This window comes from Delphinapterus leucas, chromosome 19 (genome assembly GCF_059928025.1).
Source record: "Delphinapterus leucas isolate spDelLeu-1000000601 "Yukka" chromosome 19, BTC_Dleu_Yukka2, whole genome shotgun sequence".
Classification (NCBI taxonomy): Eukaryota; Metazoa; Chordata; class Mammalia; order Artiodactyla; family Monodontidae; genus Delphinapterus; species Delphinapterus leucas.
In genome coordinates this window covers 61,151,579-61,170,395 of record NC_143147.1, presented here as the reverse complement: position 1 = coordinate 61,170,395, position 18,817 = coordinate 61,151,579, and the positions used below count along the sequence as shown (strand labels likewise).

General features: G+C 58.3%; 2 protein-coding genes across 19 annotated transcripts in view; one reads left to right on the top strand and one right to left on the bottom strand.

The window, feature by feature from the left end:
- The window catches only part of PGS1 (phosphatidylglycerophosphate synthase 1), a 59,810-nt gene that overhangs the window by 26,621 nt on the left and 14,372 nt on the right, over positions 1 to 18,817 (top strand). For 3 of the 18 annotated variants that reach the window (XR_016389043.1, XR_002646797.2, XR_016389045.1), the window contains 4 exons: positions 1,359 to 1,507; positions 1,740 to 1,875; positions 5,940 to 6,068; positions 16,350 to 17,000. Coding sequence is in view for 7 of the 18 variants with exons in the window: in XM_089901589.1 (XP_089757715.1) it covers positions 1,359 to 1,507; positions 5,940 to 6,059 (269 nt within the window). In the remaining 11 variants the exon portion in view is untranslated. Of the gene's footprint in view, positions 1 to 1,358; positions 1,508 to 1,714; positions 1,876 to 5,939; positions 6,069 to 10,810; positions 11,437 to 16,349; positions 17,001 to 18,817 lie in introns of those variants that run through there. The other 15 variants (XR_016389041.1, XR_002646798.3, XM_089901589.1 and 12 more) reach the window with 13 other exon arrangements.
- DNAH17 (dynein axonemal heavy chain 17) overlaps positions 7,602 to 18,817 on the bottom strand; it is a 175,593-nt gene continuing 164,377 nt past the window's right edge. Inside the window, exons 79-84 of the mRNA XM_089901595.1 lie at positions 15,075 to 15,254; positions 14,520 to 14,705; positions 13,237 to 13,419; positions 12,701 to 12,844; positions 11,977 to 12,202; positions 7,602 to 10,903 (exon numbers count right to left, since the gene is read on the bottom strand). Coding sequence (XP_089757721.1) covers positions 10,656 to 10,903; positions 11,977 to 12,202; positions 12,701 to 12,844; positions 13,237 to 13,419; positions 14,520 to 14,705; positions 15,075 to 15,254 — 1,167 coding nt within the window. The 3' untranslated portion in view covers positions 7,602 to 10,655. The remainder of the gene's footprint in view (positions 10,904 to 11,976; positions 12,203 to 12,700; positions 12,845 to 13,236; positions 13,420 to 14,519; positions 14,706 to 15,074; positions 15,255 to 18,817) is intronic.

Genomic DNA, 18,817 nt, shown 5'->3' with positions numbered 1-18,817 from the left:
GGTGTTGTCAGAGATGGCGAGTTCCCAGGGCTGGGGGAGGGTGGCGGGCAAGGCAGGAGCCACTACCACATGGCTGCTCACACCGAGCCCTGCTTTTTCCTGTCTGTGGTATTAACTGGCTCATTTTCTAGCAAAAAAGGGGGAAGCAGTGTTCTCTGGGTTGGGACTGAAACGGACAGGGTCTCCCAGGTTCTGTTGTGCGCCGGCCTCTCGTGACCTCTCGTCTGTCTGGCCTAAAGCCCCGAGCCCCCAGCAGGCTCATTTCTGGTGCCCCGGTGGGCTTCGCAGTCAGCAGTCTGAGCGAGGGAGAGTCGAGTGGCCCTGGAGAGGCAGGGCCCAGCTCGTCTTCAGGTAGATGCAGCAGGTGGATGCAGCGTGGAGTAACCTGAGCTCTGTTTTCAGGCTGGGGCTCTATCGGCTGTCCCCCGCCCCAAAACCCTCTTAAAGGGCCCGTGCTGGGCTGCTCCTCCCCTTGCAGGGACCCTTAATAGCTCGGTCAGACCCAGGCTCCACCTTAAGAGATTTGGGACAAAATCGCATAGGAGCCCAGACATCGAGAGCTCTGACTCAGGGGCCCACGGAGCGCTCCTCTGGGAGGAGGTGGGAGCTGGACCAGTCCCCTCGCTTCTCTGCCCTCTGCTCTTGCAAGGGTTTTGGTGGGGGCGTCCTCACGCCAGTTCTAGGAGGAAGGACAGATGCCCTCCACCCCACAGGCTGCTTACGGCCTGCTTTGCCAAGTAGCCCGCTCTTAAACCCAGTCCTTCGTCATGCCCGTAACCGCCCCGTGTCTGCTGGCTTGGGTGAAAGCATCTCTGTTCCTGAGCCCACAGGTCAGCTGGCTTCTTTCCTGAGAATCAGGTGTGACCTGAGCTCTGCTGGGCCGCTTTCCCACCGGGCCTGCGGAAGGACAGGGGAGGCTGGATGGTGGCCAGGACGCGGCTGAGGCAGTTCGGAGAGCGGGGATTAGAGGCCCTGCGCTCTCTGGGAGGGGCTCTGGTAGCATCGCGGGGTGGGTGGGGGTGAGAACAGAGCCTGAGCACTGGCATCACCAGGGTCCTTTTAAGAACCGACTTCTTGCCTTGTCGGGAAAAGAGGCCACAGCGTGCCATGTGGCAGAAAGGGGAGCTGTCCCAGTGAGTGTCCCTAGTGCCGGGCTGCCCTGCAGACGCTGCGGTCCCTGCGCCTCCTGGCAGCACCCTGGGCTGGGCAGACGTGGCCCCTGCTTAGCCCGTCCCCTCGGTGTCTTGTTCACGCAAACCCCGTGGGGGGCTGCTTTCCTCTTGGGTGGGAGCGCGACTGGAGAGGCTGTGGCAGCTGCTGTGCTCACTTCCTGTCTGCACGTTTCCTTTTCCCTGCAGGCCTCTGGCTGTACCTGGCAGGGAGCAGCCTGCCCTGTCTCACGTTGATTGGCTCTCCTAATTTTGGGTACAGGTCAGTTCACCGGGACCTGGAGGCCCAGATCGCCATTGTGACAGAGAGCCGGGCCCTGCAGCAGCAGCTTCACCAGGTTGGTTGGGGTAGGTGGGACCTCCCCGGGGGTTGGGGGGGGCATAGCTGGGTGCCAGGTCCCCGAGGGCTGCCTCTGCTGTCGTCTCCTGCCGGGGGCTGAGCAGAGTAGGAAAGAACCGGGGTCCTCTCGCGTGTCCTGGTGGCCGGTCCTGAGGGACACCTGCCGCGGGGCTGTCCTGCGAAGCCCGGGCCCTTCTGCCTCCAGCCCGGGGCCCGCTTTTGCCCTGCAGGGGCTCCCCCCCAGCTCCTTACATCCTGGAGGACATTTTCTTTCCCTGCACGGGAAGAGGACACTGCCCTCACTGGCATGTGAATGTGGCGCTGGTTCCCAACCTCTTCTGAGACTGCGGATCAGCTATGCGAGGGGTAAGGAGCCAGGGCTACACGGGGCCTGGGTCCATTAGGGAAGAGCTTCAGGCGGCCTCGGTCATTTCTGATGAAGACCCTCCCCAGGAGGCGCTTCAGAGTCGGGGGAGGGAGAGGCAGGAGGCAGGGTTGCCACCCAGGCAGAAGGGGCACGCAGGGAGCCAGAGTCTCTGCACGTGGAGACAGAGAGCCCGGAAAAAAGAGCCAAACCATAGAATGAACTTAGACGCCCGTGCAGACAGAGATGGTTCGTGGGGAGCTAAGCCGTTGTGAGCGCTCTGACAGTCCCGTTCACAGGTTTCTGTCTGTGCCCTTGAGTCAGCATGCACGATCCCACTGCGCTGAGAGCTTGAATTCTGTTTATTTTAGTTCAGATTGTTTCACTTGGTAATGATCTGGTTGGGGATTGACCTACAGAGGAGATGGTGGAGGGACTGCTCAGAGGTGTGCCTGGCCAGGCGCAGGGGCCCCTTGTAGCATGTTTGTGGGGGCCGGTGGTGGGCGGGACGCAGTGGAAGGTCGTGGCTGCCTCGCCTCCTGCCCGTGTCGGGGTATGGCGGTTGGGCAAGGCAGGCCCCTGTTTCCAAGGTGTCTTGGAATTTCTATGTTGTTTTTGTCACGTTCCTAGTTGTAATAGGATTTCTTTCCTTACAGTTGTGAGAGGGGAAGGCAGGCATTTTTCTTGAGAGCGGGGACCTAGAGCCTGAGAGAGAACCGAACTTGCTTTGTCTGTCTCGGTGGGCGTGTTATGTGGCCCACTGAGGACCTCTGGCTCCCCTGGGAAGAGACTTCCCGGCACAGCTCACGGGAGAGCGGCCCTTTCTTCTGAGGTGGGGCTGGAGAGTCACGGGGGACGGCACCCTGAGCCCCTGCTGCCGGCTGCTGGAGACCCACGGTCAGGTTGGGGAGCCGGGGCAGGGGAGAGTGCCCTTTGCTCCCTGGGATAGGAACGCGGCAGTGACTCCCAAAGGGGCAGCGGTCTCGGCCTCCTTTCGTGATGGTCTTTCTGTTTGAAGTCGAGAATAGCTGAAAGTTAGTGCTTCTGTGTGAATGTTCGCATTTGAGCACCTGCAGCAGTGCTGATGAACTTTGGAGAATGCGAGCACAGCACCTGTGTATGTGAAACCGAGATGATCCTTTGGGCTCACCAATTTGTGACCTTGACAACAAAGCCTTTCCAGGGAAGGTGCCAGCTTCCCTCCTGAGTCATGGGAATGTAGATAACACTGCTGTAGGCCAGCCCTCAGAAGCGTGTAGACTGAGTTAAGCTTTTATTCTTGTGTTTGGGAACTACTGTTGCGAAATTGTTGGAGCCTTTGTTGATGGACGAGGAAATGGTAACTGCCTTGTTCCCCGGGATCTGCCTCCTGCAATCTGGGAATCTTGTCAGTGACTGAGTGGGGCCTTGGTGCTGGGAAGGGCTTCACGACCAGGGCTGAGAGGAAGTGGCAGCGGTTGGGCTCTGGGTGGCCAGCGGGAGAATCTGATCTGGTCAGCAGATCACAGATGCTATGGTGAGGCTTCCAGCAAATGACCGAGGAGGTTCCAGTAGGGGCCGGCCGGCCTCAGAGCGGGCTGGGTTGAGAGGAACAGTGGGGTCTCCTGGACTTTTGCCTCGGTTGCTGAGAGCTGGGTTTCCTCAGACGGTAGCGAGTGGTCAGTGTGAACGTGGCCTCTGGCGAGGACCAGGTCTCTGTGGGTCTGGGGCTGATTTGGGGGAGCAAGTCTCTGCCCAGGGTCCTGGTGCTGGCCACTCTCCCCCACTTCCTGAGTAAGGGGACTGAACCCACATCCTGGATCTGAGAAAAGCTAGGCCGGTTGTGGTCAGGAGCTGCTTTCCCAAATGACATATTTGGGATATTTTGTTTTTCTTCCCAAACCTGAATCCCAGCGGCTTTTGATGGTGGGAGGGTGACAGTTCATGCCACTGCAGTCCTTCCGTTCTTTAGAGGCACGTTGATTTCTGTGCCTTTGAAATGCAAAAATGCATTTCTGGATAACTCCACCTATTAAATACTGGGACTGCAGCCACCCTCTGGAGAGGCCCATACGATGCCCGATGCTGGGACTGCCCAGCCACACAACCTTCCCCGAGCCCAGAAAGTCCCTGAAACCCCGGCTGCCTGGGTCCCTGCTCTCAGAAGCTGCCTCTGGAGTCCTCCTGGGGACCCAGGGAAGGGCCCTGTTCATGTCACACTGGGCACCAGAGTGGGGAGATATTTTTATCCAAATCCGAAGTCCCTCCCTTCACTTAGTACGTACAATAAAAACTGAAAGCTTCCTGGTTTTGTTCAGAGGACACGGTTTACCACTTGTGACCTAAGAAAGACTCCCTTGAACAGCATTGTAACCTCGACCAGCTGACTTCCTTCTCCATCCCCGTGTGGAGTCTGTGAGGAGACTTAAGTGTTTCTGGTAATTTAATTGAAATCTTGGCTGTGTATTCATTGGAAAACATAAAGCTGGAGCCGGGTCTGTGGAAACTTCTGCAAAGCAGCCCTCCGAGACCGAGGCTGGCTCCTCCATGAGGCCCATCCAGCCATGGTCAGCGGGCGGCCGGCAAAGTCTGCTCGGACCTGAAGCGCCAGGGACCCCGGCCCTGGGAGCACCCACTCACAAGGGAGTGAGCGCAAAAAATGTGCAGGAAGATGTGAAGTCGGGCCCTGGATCGCCCCAGCCCGTGCTGGGGAGAGCTGTGGGCAAATTCTGTAGTGTCCTGGAGGGTGCGGTGTCCTTCATCCCCTGTCCTCACTGGGTCAGAGGAGTTTGCCAGGGACGTGGTTTCCGTTCCTGCCCCCGGAGAAGAGAGCGTCCAGCTCCCAGTGGGATGGTGCGGCGGCATCCACTGTCCCCTTGGGGCTCCTGGTCCCGCAGTGGACAGGGTGTTTGCAAAGCCAGCGTTGGTGGATCCTCACCATAGTGTGGGTTAAGTCAGTATTTTATAGATTAAAGGGACAGGAGGTTCAGAGAGGGATGTCACCACTCCTGGTGGTGGAAACAGAATCACATCCCCTGACTGCTGCCTTTTGCCCTTTGAAAGCCTCGATACCTTATTAAGGAAGCACAGCACTTGTAGGGTGTAATGTTTTAAAAAGAGGCAGTTTTTCCTCTCAAAGATTCTAAACACAATTTAAGATGAGGCTTCTATCAGTGTTTTTTAACTTGTTTTTAAATATGTAAGAATCGTTCATTGTAAGAATCGAGAAAAGTTACAAGACGCTAAACCTTTCATCCAGAGAGAGTCACTGAAATCGTTTTGATTGCTCCTTGTCTGTCTTGTTCTGTGTGCGTATGGAGACGTGTAACTTGTTTTTTTCTTCTTAAGGAAAGTAGGATTATATTGTGTATGTTAACTCATATCCAGCTTCTTTCACTTAATGTATTTGCGCACATTCCCGTATTGTTAAGTAAATGTTTTTCTAGAGTATGATTATCTTATGGTGAATGCTGATTTGTCATATGGGTTTATTATATTTAATTAGCTGGTTGGTGGACATTTAGGGGGTTTCCAGGTTTTCTCTGTCATAAATGTTGGTGTGATAAATATCAGTACACAGGGATCTTAGTGCACAGTTATTTTCTCGGGATAAACTCTTGCAAGTGGAGCTTTATAAGGCTTTTGGTACTTATTGCCAAATTGCTCTACAGACAGATGATGCGAACCCCCTTTCCATTCATCCCATCAGCATGTCCGGGAGTGCCTGTTCCCTCGGCCTTCGTCAGCAGAGGGCGATGATGTTGCAAAACAACTTTTTGCTAGTTTGAGAGAAGAAAAAACTGTCTCATTTAAAGAAAATCTCATTATTTTAGTTGGCACTACCTCATTTAGTGAGGACGAGCTTTTAAATATTTTTTCCACCAGCTGTATTTCTTCAACTCTAAATTGCCTGTCCCACACACGTCTTGCTTGGTCTTAAAAATTGAAGCACACTGGCTTCTTGGCTTTTCTAAGGAATGTGTAGAGGGGCGACCTGCGCTGGGGCCCCCACGGAGCCCCTGGGCCGGCGGGCCGCGTCACCGGTGCTGGAGCCGACCCCTAACCCCTGTCTGCCCCTTTTCCCCAGGAGCAGGCGCAGCTCTACCTGAGGTCTGGTGCGGTGTCCTCTGCCACCTTTGAGCAGCCGAGCCGGCAGGTGAAGCTGTGGGTGAAGATGGTGACTCCGCTGATTAAGAACTTCTTCTGAGGACAGCAGGTACTGACTACCAGGCCGGCCCAGTGCGGTTTCCCAGGGGGTCACTAGAGGGACAGGGGGCTCCCCCCAGCGGGGGTCCCCGGGGCCTCTCGCAGGGACTCCAGGGCCCTTTCGTCCTTTCTTGGTTACATGTCCAGGGGTGTATGTCTGGGCTCGTGGGTGGTTGTGGAGGTTTTGGAAGCCTGGTGCTAAGTGAGGCAGCCCTCTTACCTTCTGCCACGTCCTGGGGCTGTGGTGCGGTCAGCATTGTGGGGCCCACTAATGCTCTCCCGTCCCCGGGGGCCGGAGGCGGCCCTGGGGTGAGGGCCTGGTGGCCACCGGGTACGGAGGTAGATTCTGCGCCCCCTCCTCGCCGCTGAGCACGCCGTTCCGAAGGCAGTGGGAGCGGAGGGGCAGCGCTCTTGGTCGGGAGCGTCCTGGCTTGCGGCCCTGGGCCGCTGCAGCTGCCAGCATGAGAGGCCCCGGGGCTGCTGCCTCATCTCCCTGACGTTTCTGTGACGTGCGCTTGCGGAGGTGAGATGCTGCCGTGCTGGCAGCTGGTAGCAGGACGTGCCCTGCCCGCCCAGGAGCCTTCCCCGGGCGGCCGGGCCTCTGGCCGTGTCCCACGGGAGGACGAGACGAGGCCTCACCTGAGCTGCCCCTTGGCTGTTCGGACGCCGGGAGGCCAGCCAGGGTGCAGCTGCCGTCGGAGGTGGGGTCTCTCCTGAGTCACCCTGTGTGTTTCAGATCCCTTTAGACCCTGACCTCCCCGCCGTGTGGCCCCAGATGGGGTCAGTCTCCTGGGTGGGATGTTCTGGGCCGGACTTTGCTGGTCCAGCCCACGCTAGGGGGTTGGGGGGATGGGAATGGTTGGGCCTTTGGCCTGTGGGGAAGGGAGAGGAGGAGGCGGGAGGACAAGGATAAAGGGTTGAGCGGCCGGCCGAGCGTCGTCCGCGTTGGCACTGTGTGCGGCCTGCGTCCCCTGCGGCCTGGTACCATGGTTCTCTTTTCAGCCTCACTTTAAAAAGTTTTATTTGTTTCATTTTTTTCTCAGCATTTTAATTACTTTAAATTTCATTCAAATAACATGCGAATTTAGAGAGTAAAATAATACCGAAAGGCCAGCAAGATGCAGCTGCCCTTCCTTCCCCCAGCAGCCACTTTTGACTCTCTGACCTGTGTTTCTTTCTGAGATCTACCCGTGTGCTCCTGCGCAGCCCCCAGAGCAGATCTCAGAGCCCCCCGCCCAGTCCCCAGGCCTTCAGGGGCTTGAACCTTGCCCAGCGAGAAGGCCCCGCAGCCCCAGGGCATGGCAGCTCATCCTTGGGGCTGGGGGCAGCAGACGGGATTCCATCCCTGCCCACCTGCTCTGGAGGCAGCTTCACGTGTCTCCCTCCAAAGGGCTGGCGGCTCCAATGGTCGCGTTCGTCCGTGGGTCTTGGGAGGCCGTGGCTGGCCTAGCCCGCGCCATCTTGCTGTGTGCGTGGGGCGCCGGTGCCGGGAGCACCTCGTCAGCCCCTCCCCTGGGCCTGGGCAGATCTGCAGGCTTTTGTGGTGGGGAGTTGGGTGGAGCAGTGGCCACACCACACTGCCTGGGGGCAGTGGCCCATCAGTTAACACTGTTTGCCTCCAAACCAGTTATTAAATTGTCCTGTGGGACAGTGAGAGGAGGGAAGCCAAAAGAGTGTGCCTGTGCCGGGCACTGGGTTCCCGTTTGGAGAGAGGCTTTCGGTAAACGGCGTTTGCATTCCTGCCGATGGTGTGGGGCCAGAGCGAGCATTGTGCCGCTGCCGGGCTTGAGCAACCCGTGGCTGCCCCCTTTGCGAGCTGCTCGCTTTGTCTCTGCCGGTTGCCTTTGGGATGGTCCTGGGCGGGGCCCTCCCTTCTCCCCCCACCCCGGGCGCTGGCTCCAGCCAGGGCTCCTACCCTTCCACCCACCAGGACTGCTGCGGGCGTCACGGCACCTTCAGACGCAGCATAGCTTTTGTCCCAGGCTCTGCAACTCCAAGCAAGGTGAATCATCTCTCGCAAAGTTCGAAGAGAATTTTGTCATCTACCCACAGTGTGTAGAGTGTGGAATAAATGTTTTATTTCAGGCTCTAAAGGCAAAACTGGAAAATCTCCCCATTTTGTGGTTATTACCAGGGATTAAAATGAGTTGCCTGGTGGCCACTGGCAGTTTTATGTCCTCCAGTCAGAGTGGTGGCTCTCCTGGCCCTCCAGCCTGGACACGAAGGGCTATAGTGACCCCTCCTGGCCGACAGAGGTGGTTGCCCGGTGGCCAGGTTCTGGGGGCAGGACTCCTGCCTTCCAAAGGGGTGGATTCTCTAGGCCCCAGGGAGGGAGGATTTGAGGGGCGTTTTTCCTTCTCTCTCTTAGCCCCATCAGGCCCCAGGATTGTTGTAAATTATTGGCCTCGGAGTTAGGGCTTCTAGGACCTCCTCTTCACCCATGGATTGGGTGAATACTTGGAAAAAGTTTTCACAAAACTACTTCAGCATCAAGTTGAACTTAGGAGGAGGCCAGGTGTGTGTGTGGGGCGGTGGCGTGGTGCTTGCTTTACTCTGCTTTGAAGCTAGAAAACACCGAGGTGCCAGCCTATGGGCCCCCGCTGGAGTCTGTGGGCCCTGCTAGCTGCCTTCCTGTACCCCTGGTTTCCCAGTTCATCGTCGTCTCATTTTGTCTGCACCCATTACCGGGGTCCGTCAGATGGGGGCCTGGCCCAGGGCAGCCCTGGGACCAGCACCGCGGTAGCCACCTGCTCCCCTTGGAGCAGGAGCTCACAGAATGAGGCCGGATGAGGCGGGCCACCTCTGGTCCCTTCCCTGCTGGCGCGCGCACGTGCGCCTGTCGCCTGTGCCCTGGCCTCCCTGTGCCCACTGCGGTGCTGCAGCGTGCAGCCCTGGGGCGTAGTGCCTGCGGACAAGCTCACCTTTTTGGAAGTCAGGGTGTCTTGGCTGCTGAGCAGTTGTCCCTCTTCTGCTGACTGGGGCTTTGTTTGTTCTTCATTTTCTAATTCTAATTAATTCCTAGATGGTGGGTTAGGTTGTTTTGAGATTTTTCTTGTTTTGAGGTAGGCCTGTATCGCTATGAACTTCCCTCTTAGAACTGGTTTTGCTGCATCCCATAGATGTTGGAAAGTTGTATTTTTATTTTTGTTTGTCTCGAAGTATTTTCTGATTTCCTTTTTGATTTCTTCAGTAACCCATTGTTTTTTTTTTTGGTAGCATGTTGTTTAGTCTCCGTGTGTTTGTATTTTTCCCGTTTTTCTTCCTAGAATTGCTTTCTAGTTTTATACTGTTGTGGTTGGAAAAAAATGCTTGATATAATTTCTGTACCCTTAAATCTGTCAAGTCTTGTTTTGTGGCCTAGCACGTGATCCATCCTGGTGAACGTTGAAAAGAGTGTGTATTCTTCTGCTTCTGGATGGAATGTGCTCTAGTTATCTATTAAGTCCAACTGACCTAACGTGTCACTAACGTGAGACTGCTGTTTCCTCATTGATTTTCTGGATGATCTGTCTCCATTGATCTAAAGGGGTGTTAAAGTCCCCTGCTATTAGTTGTGTTATTGTCAGTTTCTCCCTTTACATCTGTTAATATTTGCCTTGTACGTTTAGGTGCTTCTATATTAGGTGCATATACGTTTAATGAACGTTATATTGTCTTCTTGTATTGATCCCTTTATCATTATATAATGCCCTTCTTTGTCTACTATTGTAGACTTTGTTTTAAAGTCTACTTTGTCTGGTGGCAGGAAGTGAGAACTGACGGTGGGGAGAGGGGAGGGAGGCAAAAGACAACGAAGATACTGCCCAGAACTAAGAGGGGACGACCATTTATCGTGACCTCCCAGGACACAGACATGTGTTTAAAGTGGTCCCTCCCGTTCCCAGCAATCTCAGAAAGTGGGCAGTTGACAGGGAAGCACTTGAGCTGTATGGAAATGGCCCCTCCGAATAGTTGGCTTTTCAGAATTCTGGGGCAGGGAGGCGGCATTACCATAATCGAGGGAGGTTTTCTTGCTTGAGAGAAGGAATAGTGCTTTAGGGGACAGTGCCTGTGGCAGTGGCCGCTCCTGTTTGCACGGGGATGGTGCATGGGGATGGAACACCCTGGCCCTTAGTGGTGGGTGTTTGCAGGTAGCATCAGGCAAGGGTGTGGCTGCCTCCAGCTCTAACCCTACATGCCACCCGTGGGAAAAGATAAACCCAGCTGACCCTGTGGGAAGTCAGGATTTGGGGGTTTGGTTCCTGGGATGCTCCCCTGGCTGCTGGGAATTGGGGCCTCACCCCTAAGCCTGTGCCAGGCCCCTGGTGGCCATCAGGCTGAAGGCTGGCTCAAGTGAATCAGACAGACCTGGCTCAGTGGCTTCATTGTTTTAATCCCATCCACACCCCCTCTCCCAGGCTGCCCTCCACCCTCTGGCTAGTCTCGATGTGCATGGCTATAAAGTGCCTCGATTATTTAGGAGAACAAAAAAGCGATCATCAGCTCCTGTGAAAATAAGCGATAGTTGCAAGGCTGAGTTTCTAACTGTAAATTTGAAGTTGCGGTCAGGACCTGGCGCCGGGCAGCATGGGCCTCACGGCGGGACCCGGGGCTCCAGCTAGGCCTGTAGGAGCAGCGCCACGGCTGCCAGGATCCACTTTGCAGCCTTCTCTTTGGTCTTCAGGTTAAAGGTCCAGACGTAGGTGGGGCCGCGGATGCGTGTTTTGTACACGGGACACTCATAGATGTTCTTGGTCTCCATGCGGTCCACAGGGATGGCCTTGATGAAGATGACGGGCATGGCCGGCGTCAGCTCTTTCAGCCGCGCGTCGGCGATGACTCCCATCTGGGTGTCCCAGCGAGCTCCTGCAGGGACAGCACAGCCGAGGGTCAGGGTGGCCCAGGGTGAGGTGACTGGTTCCCGGTTCCCGTCTTTCGTGCTGGCAGTGGGGGAGGGGAGGGGCCTGGCTTGCACCCGCACCCCTGCAGAGATAGGCCAGGTGCCAGGGCCTGGACTGCACAGGAATTGCTGCGGGGGGCGGGGGCTGTAGGCAGAGGACGGGGTGGGGGTCGTGTGCACGGCGTGACTGCCTCTGCCTCCGAGGGACAGATCGGCCCTAAAGCGCTGGGCTCCATTGTCTACGTGCGTGGCGGTTTCAGAGCCTCATGTGTCAGCCTTCTTCGTTTCAATGGCAGGAAATCATAACTCCAGCTGAAAATGACAGACTAAACTCCCTGCTTCCCTCCCTCTGTAGCGACTGTCCTACGTGCACCTGCAGTATAAATATGTATATGCACATACAACTGTTACTGCCTTGAACCAGACTTATTTCTGCTCACCCTATTTAACGATGCTTAGGTTTCCTGTCTGTAATTCCAAAATAAACACGGAGAATGGTTGCTGCTCTGCTCGTCTTCGGTGATGTGGGCACGGGGGGGGGGGGGGGTAAAGGGGTGGCATCAGTCGCTAAGGAGGGTGGGGGAGTCGCTGGCACTCAACTCAGAGCGGGTCTGCTGGCCGGTCCTGTCTGACCTCGCCCGGTGCGGGACAGGGGCGACGTGGGTGGAACTGAATGAGTGCCAGCCTTGTGCCGCCCCCGCCCCCCCGCTGCTGGGACCTGGCCATGTGATGGCCTCGCACTGGGCTCGGCTCAGGGGAGGGGGCCGGCCGGGCCTCCCCGCCCTTGAACCTGTGCCTTGCGGGGGTGCGGTGGTTGGACAGTAGCCCTGACAGAGGTGGGCTCCTGGACCCTCACCCCCAGAACGTATGCCTGTCCTGGGCTCCAGGGCTGAGCTCCTCATGGCCTCAAAATGGGGGCTCAGGTCTGCGGACGAGCCTGCACCGCAGCAGAGCCAAGCGGATGCCGGTGTGTGGTTGGGCTCCTCAGGCCACTGTGAGCCCACGTGCCCCTGGTGCTTCCCCTGCCAGTGCCTGTTACCTTCCATGAAGAGCCCGTACACGTAGGAGCCCTCCCGGGGGGGCGCGGTCATGTCCTCCCGGTTCTTCTTGGTCACCTCCACAGACAGACACATCTTGTCCAGTGGCCACTCGTTCTTCCTGGCCATGGACTGCATGATGGCCGTGAGGAAGGACTGCGGGTTGAAGAAGCCGGCCAGCCACACGGTGGTAGGCAGTGTGAAGTCCATCGTCCAGGCCTCGAGCTCCTGGAGGAGATGGGAGTGGGGCCGTGCTAGAGCCTCCCCGCCTCTGCGCAGAGGATGGCCGCCTGCCCGAGACGCCCCTTCACGGTCTGGACGGGGAGAGCAGGGTCCAGGAGGGGGGCTCACGATTGAGAGGATTTGGGTCTGAAAGAGGCTGCTGCTCTCTTTCTCCCCCAGGAGGTGGCTCCCGCGACAGGTGTCCCTGGAGCCTCCTGGGCTCTGCTGGGAGGGCCTCTGCATCTGTGGCCACAGAAGCTGCTCTTGCTTCGCGCTGGCCCTTTTCTTCCTTCGGGGAGGAAGTTCCTGCGTTGTCGGGCCTGCGTGCTCGTGGTGTGGCCCAGGCCCTTCCGGCTGTGCTCTGACCAAGGCCAGGCCAGCAGGGGCCTCCAGGCCTCTGACGGGGATGCATGTCTCCCCCCCGCCTCCAAGCCTCACTCCTCAGGCCCTGGGGGCAGGTTTGCTGACAGTCAGGCCAGCGGCTCCCCAGAAGCCCGTCCTTACCCTGATGCGGAGCAGCAGGTCGGCGTACCAGGCCGCCAGGCCCATCCGCGAGGGGTAGGCCCGGGCCACCCACGTGTCGGGCACAGTGTCATAGAACAGAGCCGTGGACAGGTCTTCCATGTCGGTCGTGATGGTCAGTTCTCCCTGAGGGACACGCAGACGGGTGCTGGGGCGCTCGGCACAGGTGCAGACCCGGTCAGTCCTATGCCTTGTTTCACCTGCTCTCAGGTGGGCGAGCCCCCCCACCCCGCCCCCACCCTGTGTCGTGAGTTGACGTGGGTCTGTGCAGTGCCCCTGCAGATGCCCTGTGGTGGCCACACCAGGGTTTCCTGCCAGGGAACAGTCCAGATGGCGTCCATGGCCACCTGGATGCATCTGCAGATGCCCTGAGGTGCCCACTCCTCCAGACCGGGGAGCTCGAGGTGCCGAGGCCCAGCGGCCTGGGGCTTGTTGGTCTTGTGGCCAAGGGAAGTCAGCCTGCGGTGGCCAGCCCGCGTCCCAAGTCACACCCCGGGTCCTGCCACCCACGTTTTTACCTTCAGCCCCAGGTTCAGCTCCTTCAGCGAGCGGCGCATTTCGTTGGTCAGGACGTTCATTCTCTCACATTCTTGGAAGGCGACAACCACGTAGGGGGTCTTCTCGGTGGCCTTGGCCATGATCTCGGCCATGTTGAAGGTCTCCGGGATCTTCTCCAGGATCTCATCCAGCACGGCCTTCACCTGGAAGCCAGCCCCCAGCCAGCCCGTGTCACTGCGCCCGCACCCCCAGCCCTCCCCCAGCGCCAGGGCCCGGGTGCTGCCCCGACGTTCAACCCCGAGCCCAGGAGCAAGGCAGGTGGAGTTGCCAGAAAAACGGGATCACGGAGGTGCAGCCCCGCGTCTGATCAGGGTGAAGGTAATCTTGGCCATCCGGCTTTAGTGTTCTGGCTTCGTTGTCACGGCCGTATGGCTCTGGCCACGGGAGCATTAGGCTGCCCTAGCCTGGTGCCTTCAGACATCCCTGGATGCACTGCTTCCCTCCCCCATCAGATCACCTTGTCCTTGGTGTGGGCTGTCTGCAGGGACTGTGCGGGACACACCCTCTCAAGGGGTGGCCCACATGGTGGTCACGAGCACCACGGCCACCAGAGCACCTACTGATCTCTGGTTTCAGTCATTACACAAAGAAAATGGCAAGGGGCCTCAGAGCACTGAGAGTCTTCCAATCAAGAATTTGGTCTACTTAACTGGGAAGCCCAGTACTTAGCTAATTTTTAGTAGAGCTTGTCGGGAATATTTTAAGAAGTGCCAAGGTGCCGCTGCCTCTTGAGACGGCAGAGGTAACCCTGGCAGCTGGGGAATTTATTAAATGCTCTTACGTTGTCTGCGCCGTGCTCTTGCGGTGGGTGTTCATAGGATCTGTCCGCCGTGCTCACCTAAGCACATCTGGAGGGACTGGCTTAAGCGTCTAGACTGCCCTGCCTGAGCCACATGCACTGCCCTCCCAGGCCTTTGGCTGCTGCCCTTGTGTTCGCGGGGCAGGGTTGAAGGGCAGGCCCTCTCGGGAGCCCAGCCAGGGAAGTGAGGAGCCGCAGGGAGGGAGGCTGCTCGGGCGAGTACGCGGAGACGCCCCGCCTCTCTCTAGCTCAGCACTTGGTGCTCCGTCTGGGCTGCAGCAGCCCGCTTGCAGGCTCCCCTCCCCCTGAGTTCCTGATCCCGGGGTCTGGAGTGGGGCCCGATGGGGTTGCTAACAAGTTCCCAGGGGCTGCTGCCGGTAGTTGTGCCCCCGTGTCCCAGGCCCTGCCCTTCCTCTGTTGCCGGATGGGTAGTCAGGCTCCTACCTTCTCCTCGCGAGATACCCCGGTGCCGCCGGCTCCCGACCCGGTTTCTTTGGGCTGCATTTCCAGGACAGTGCGGAACAGCATCTCCGAGGTGGCCGTCAGGAAGCCAGTCTCTGCATTGGGGTGCAGGCCATACAGGCAGGGGCTTTCGGGGGGCAGGTTCTTGTCGATGTATTCGTGGTAACCCTGCAAAAGGGGGGGGGGCGGGTAAGCAGGGAGAGCTGTGTGAGCTGGAACCCGTGTCCTCCGTTTATTAAGCATCGCTTCCCAGAACGTTCTGTCCACGTCTTGCCCTCTGTACCAAATCTCATTTCCCTGACCCCCCTTTTGGGGCTGCTCCCCAGCCACACAGAGGAGGTTTCCACTCTCCTCCATGGAGGCTGCCTTTCAAGCCCTCTTACTTGGGTTGCCTGTCTGCTTGCTTGATTATTGGTGGTCCATCTGCGACAGAGGCTCTCGCCAGGGAGTCTGCGGGACGGCACTGACCTCTGTTGCTTTGCGTCACAGAGGGAGCTCATGTTTAATGTGTTACCCATCCCTGGAAGGAGCCCTCACCTTGTAGTCCAGGTTCGGGGGGATCTGAAAGCCCGGGGCCAGCAGGATCTCTCCCTCCAGCATCTCCGCCTGGATGTACTCCTCTAGGTACGTCCTGCAGAGCCGGCGGTCCCAGTCATCGGTGATGTGGCCGCCGTACATGATTTCCCCAAAGAGGTAGCGGAGATCGTCCCAGGGCACCTTCGGAAGGGCGGCGGCCGTCAGGGGACCGTGTGCCCCGCCCCTTCCTGGGTCTGCCAGCCCCTCCTGTCACCCCTGCCTCCACCAGGTCTGCAGGGTCACCTGCTACCCTCGGTCACCAGGCCCAAGCCTGGCCCTTCCTGCCCCCTGACTCGGCCACCAGCTCCTCCTTGACCCTCTTCCTGCGGGGCTCCTCGCACGAGGGGCTTGCCGGCTTCCCCTGCCTCCACCCCACCCCCAGCCAGGACGGCCCGGCCCTGTGCCCGCCCCTCTTCTCTGCGCTCTCCCTTGACGTGACCTCCCCGACCCCAGCACCGGCACTGCAGACCCCGCAGGCCCTCCCCCCAGCTCCCACATGCTCCCTCTGCCCGTGCCCCCTTTGTTCCCCACGCTTGGAAATGGAAGTGTGGAGCCACCTGTGACCTTTCCCTTAACCGCCGTCTCCAGCAAGAGCGGTAACTCTGTGGATGGGCTCTTGGGCACCGTAGATCTTTCTGGCCATGAATCACGTCCAGTTCATCGTGCCTTCAGGATCTATCGAGTGGGTCTACCTTCTGATCCCCCAAAGGGCCCTGGTTCCGATTATACTCCAGTAGCCTTGCCCACGCGTGCCCCCGAGGTCTCGGTGGCACAGCCAGCTCCAGCAAGTAGCCTCCCCGCCAGAACCTTGGCTCCCGGGCCCGAGGGAACCGGACCAAACCGGGCAGTGCACACAAGTGCGCCCCCTGGCGGCCGGGTCTCTCCGTGCATCCCACCCTTGGCCACTCTCACTGCTCTCTGTTCTGCCTCTGCTTCCACGCTGTGCCCTCAGCCTGGGATGCCGCTCCTTTGGCCACCACATGGCCATGACCGTGCTCCTCCTCCAGAGCGGCTCGAGTGCGGCCCCTCCACAGAGCCAGGAGCCCATTCTCCCGCCCTGGTCCCAGCACGTAGCCGCACCTCCTGCACGGCGCTGTCCAGCAGCGGGAGCCACACGGGGCAGCCACGCACGTAACTTCAGATTTGCCAGCAGCCACTTAAGTAGAAAGATTGTTCCAACAGGCACTCAGCATAAAAACTATGAATAAGGTATTTTACGTTCTTTTTTTGTTTTAGACCAAGCTTCTGAAATCCAGAGTGTCTTTCGTTCCCCTCCGCTGGGACTTGCTGCATGTCACGTGTGGTGGCAGCTGACGCGCTGGGCAGCATAGCGCGCGCACACACGTTTCTCCGAGGATTGTGGCTGTTTGAGGGCAAGGTGGGCATTTACGTAACTCCCACGGTGCCCTGCCTGGATGGCCGCTGTTTACCAAATGCAGGCAAGTTGAAGTTAATTGGATAAGAACTTGCTGATTTATCAAGTGTCTGATGTGCTCTCATGAACTTTGACTTAAAACATTAATATCGGGGCTTCCCAGGGGGGCGCAGTGGTTAAGAATCGCCTGCCAATGCAGGGGACACGGCTTCCAGCCCTGGTCCGGGAAGATCCCACGTGCCGCGGAGCAGCTAAGCCCGTGCACCACAACTACTGAGCCTGTGCTCTAGAGCCCGCGAGCCACAACTACTGAGCCCACGTGCTGCAACTACTGAAGCCCGCACGCCTAGAGCCTGTGCTCTGCAACAAGAGGAGCCACTGCAATGAGAAGCCCGTGTACCGCAACAAAGAGTAGCCCCCGCTCGCCACAACTAGAGGAAGCCCGAGCGCAGCAACGAAGACACAACGTGGCCAAAAATAATAAATAAATAAATAAACAAAACAAAACAAACCATTAATATCCTCTCAATCGTCATCTTGTGACTTGCGTTCTTTCTCTCTGTTTAGTTATCTTGGGTATGTGCCGAGCTGCCTTTTCTGCATTTTGCGTATTTGCTTCGGGGACAGCTTCTGTTTCTCCTGCAAAGTAGGGCTGGGTACACCCCAGTCTGCCTCTCCGGCCCCATGACCTGCCTCCTGGGATGCGGGCCAGTGGGACTAACCCCTGGGGGGTGGGTGCCGTCTGTGTGCCCGCACTTGCTGGATGGAGTCCCCAGAGCGCTTGTCAGAGACACGTTGCCAGGCCTCGCCCTCAGAGTCTGAGTCGACTTCCTCAGAGTCGGGAGGATGGACTGGCTCATTGCGGGCCGAGGGCGACATCCTCACAGGAGGTTATTCAACGTTGCCTCCCCGCCGCGAGCTGGGACAAAGGGAAGGTCAGGCTGTGCAGGCCTGGGGCCCCGGCCTGATCACACACTGCTGAGCGGGACACCGAGTGTCACTCACACCTCACCCCGCTGGTCACTGGAGCACACGGTGTGCGTTCTCGAGCAGTTTCTTACCCAGCTAGGGTTCTGTGGGTGTGTAACGAGGGAAGCGTCTGCGTAAATGTCGTTAGAAACTTCTAGCAAGACTGCTCCTCCCACTGGAATCTCCCCAGAGAGAACTGCTCTGACGAAGCTGCTGTGATGAGGAAATTCTTTCTTCACATCTTCTTGCATTTATTTACTTGTGCGCGTGTTGTAAGATGTGCCACTGGCGTTCAGCTCAGACCCTGTCGTAGGCGAAGTGACCCCCGGCACCTGCCCATGGAGACCACTGTTCCCCTCCCCTGAGGAGGGCCGACTTCCTGTGTTTGGCCAGGAACTAAGCCAACAACATTCCAGGCTCAGGCTGGGGTGGTGGCCGTCCCGGGGGGTCGTCTTCCTCTGGGGTCTGGGGGCAGCTGGCCCAGGTCTCTCCTCCCAGTGCATCTGAGCTTTGTTACGATGGGTGGGACACCCTCCGCCCCTGGTTGCTCAGTCCCCAAAGCTTGGAGGGGGTGTGTGAGCCTCAGGCCTCTAGCCAGGCCCCTGGGGCGCCCACCGAGCCCCAAAGCGGCGGGTGCCTTGGCCCTGGGGTGCTGGGGCAGGGAGCGGGTGACACAGGGGTGTGTCCGGGCACCCTGGGCAGGTTCTCGGGAGCCTCCTGGGTAAGCGGAACGTCAAGCTCTGTCGGTGTAGGAAGGTGCCGGCCGCAGGAGCACGGAGGAGCCCTGGGCTTACGGGGTTCCCTTCTGCCTCCCACGGGGGTCACGGAGATGGGTCCTGTGCCAGCGCCACGCTCCACGTAAGATCCCAAGAGGAGCCATGTCAGGTGGGGAGAACGGCCGGCTCTAAGTTCCCGAGGGGGTGGCCACATCTGGAGGGGGGCTTGCAGCGGGCTTCACCCCACCTGGGGCGCGAGTCTCCCCTCTGGGCCCGCAGACAGGCCCTCCCGGCCACGGAGCCGCCTCGCAGCAGCCCTCGCAACAGCTTGCACGGCACTGGACACACTGGTTTTAATTTTCAACACAAATGAAAGGAAGCGTTCCGTGTCTCCAGGGAGATTTTTTTTTTGGCCTTCCCTCTGAACCTGCGTTCTGTCGGCAAGGCCTGCAGCCCAGGCAGCCCTTTGGTATCTTCTCTCGGCTCACGCTGTCCGGGGGGCTGGCCTTTCTTGGGGAGTCGCTGTTCGGGTGCAGGACTGGCAGGTCCCCAAAGATACTGACTCCCGTGGAGTTAGAAAAATTGCCAGACGGCTGAGAACTGCTGGAGGTGGTGGCCAGGGCCTGGGTGGTAACCATTATATC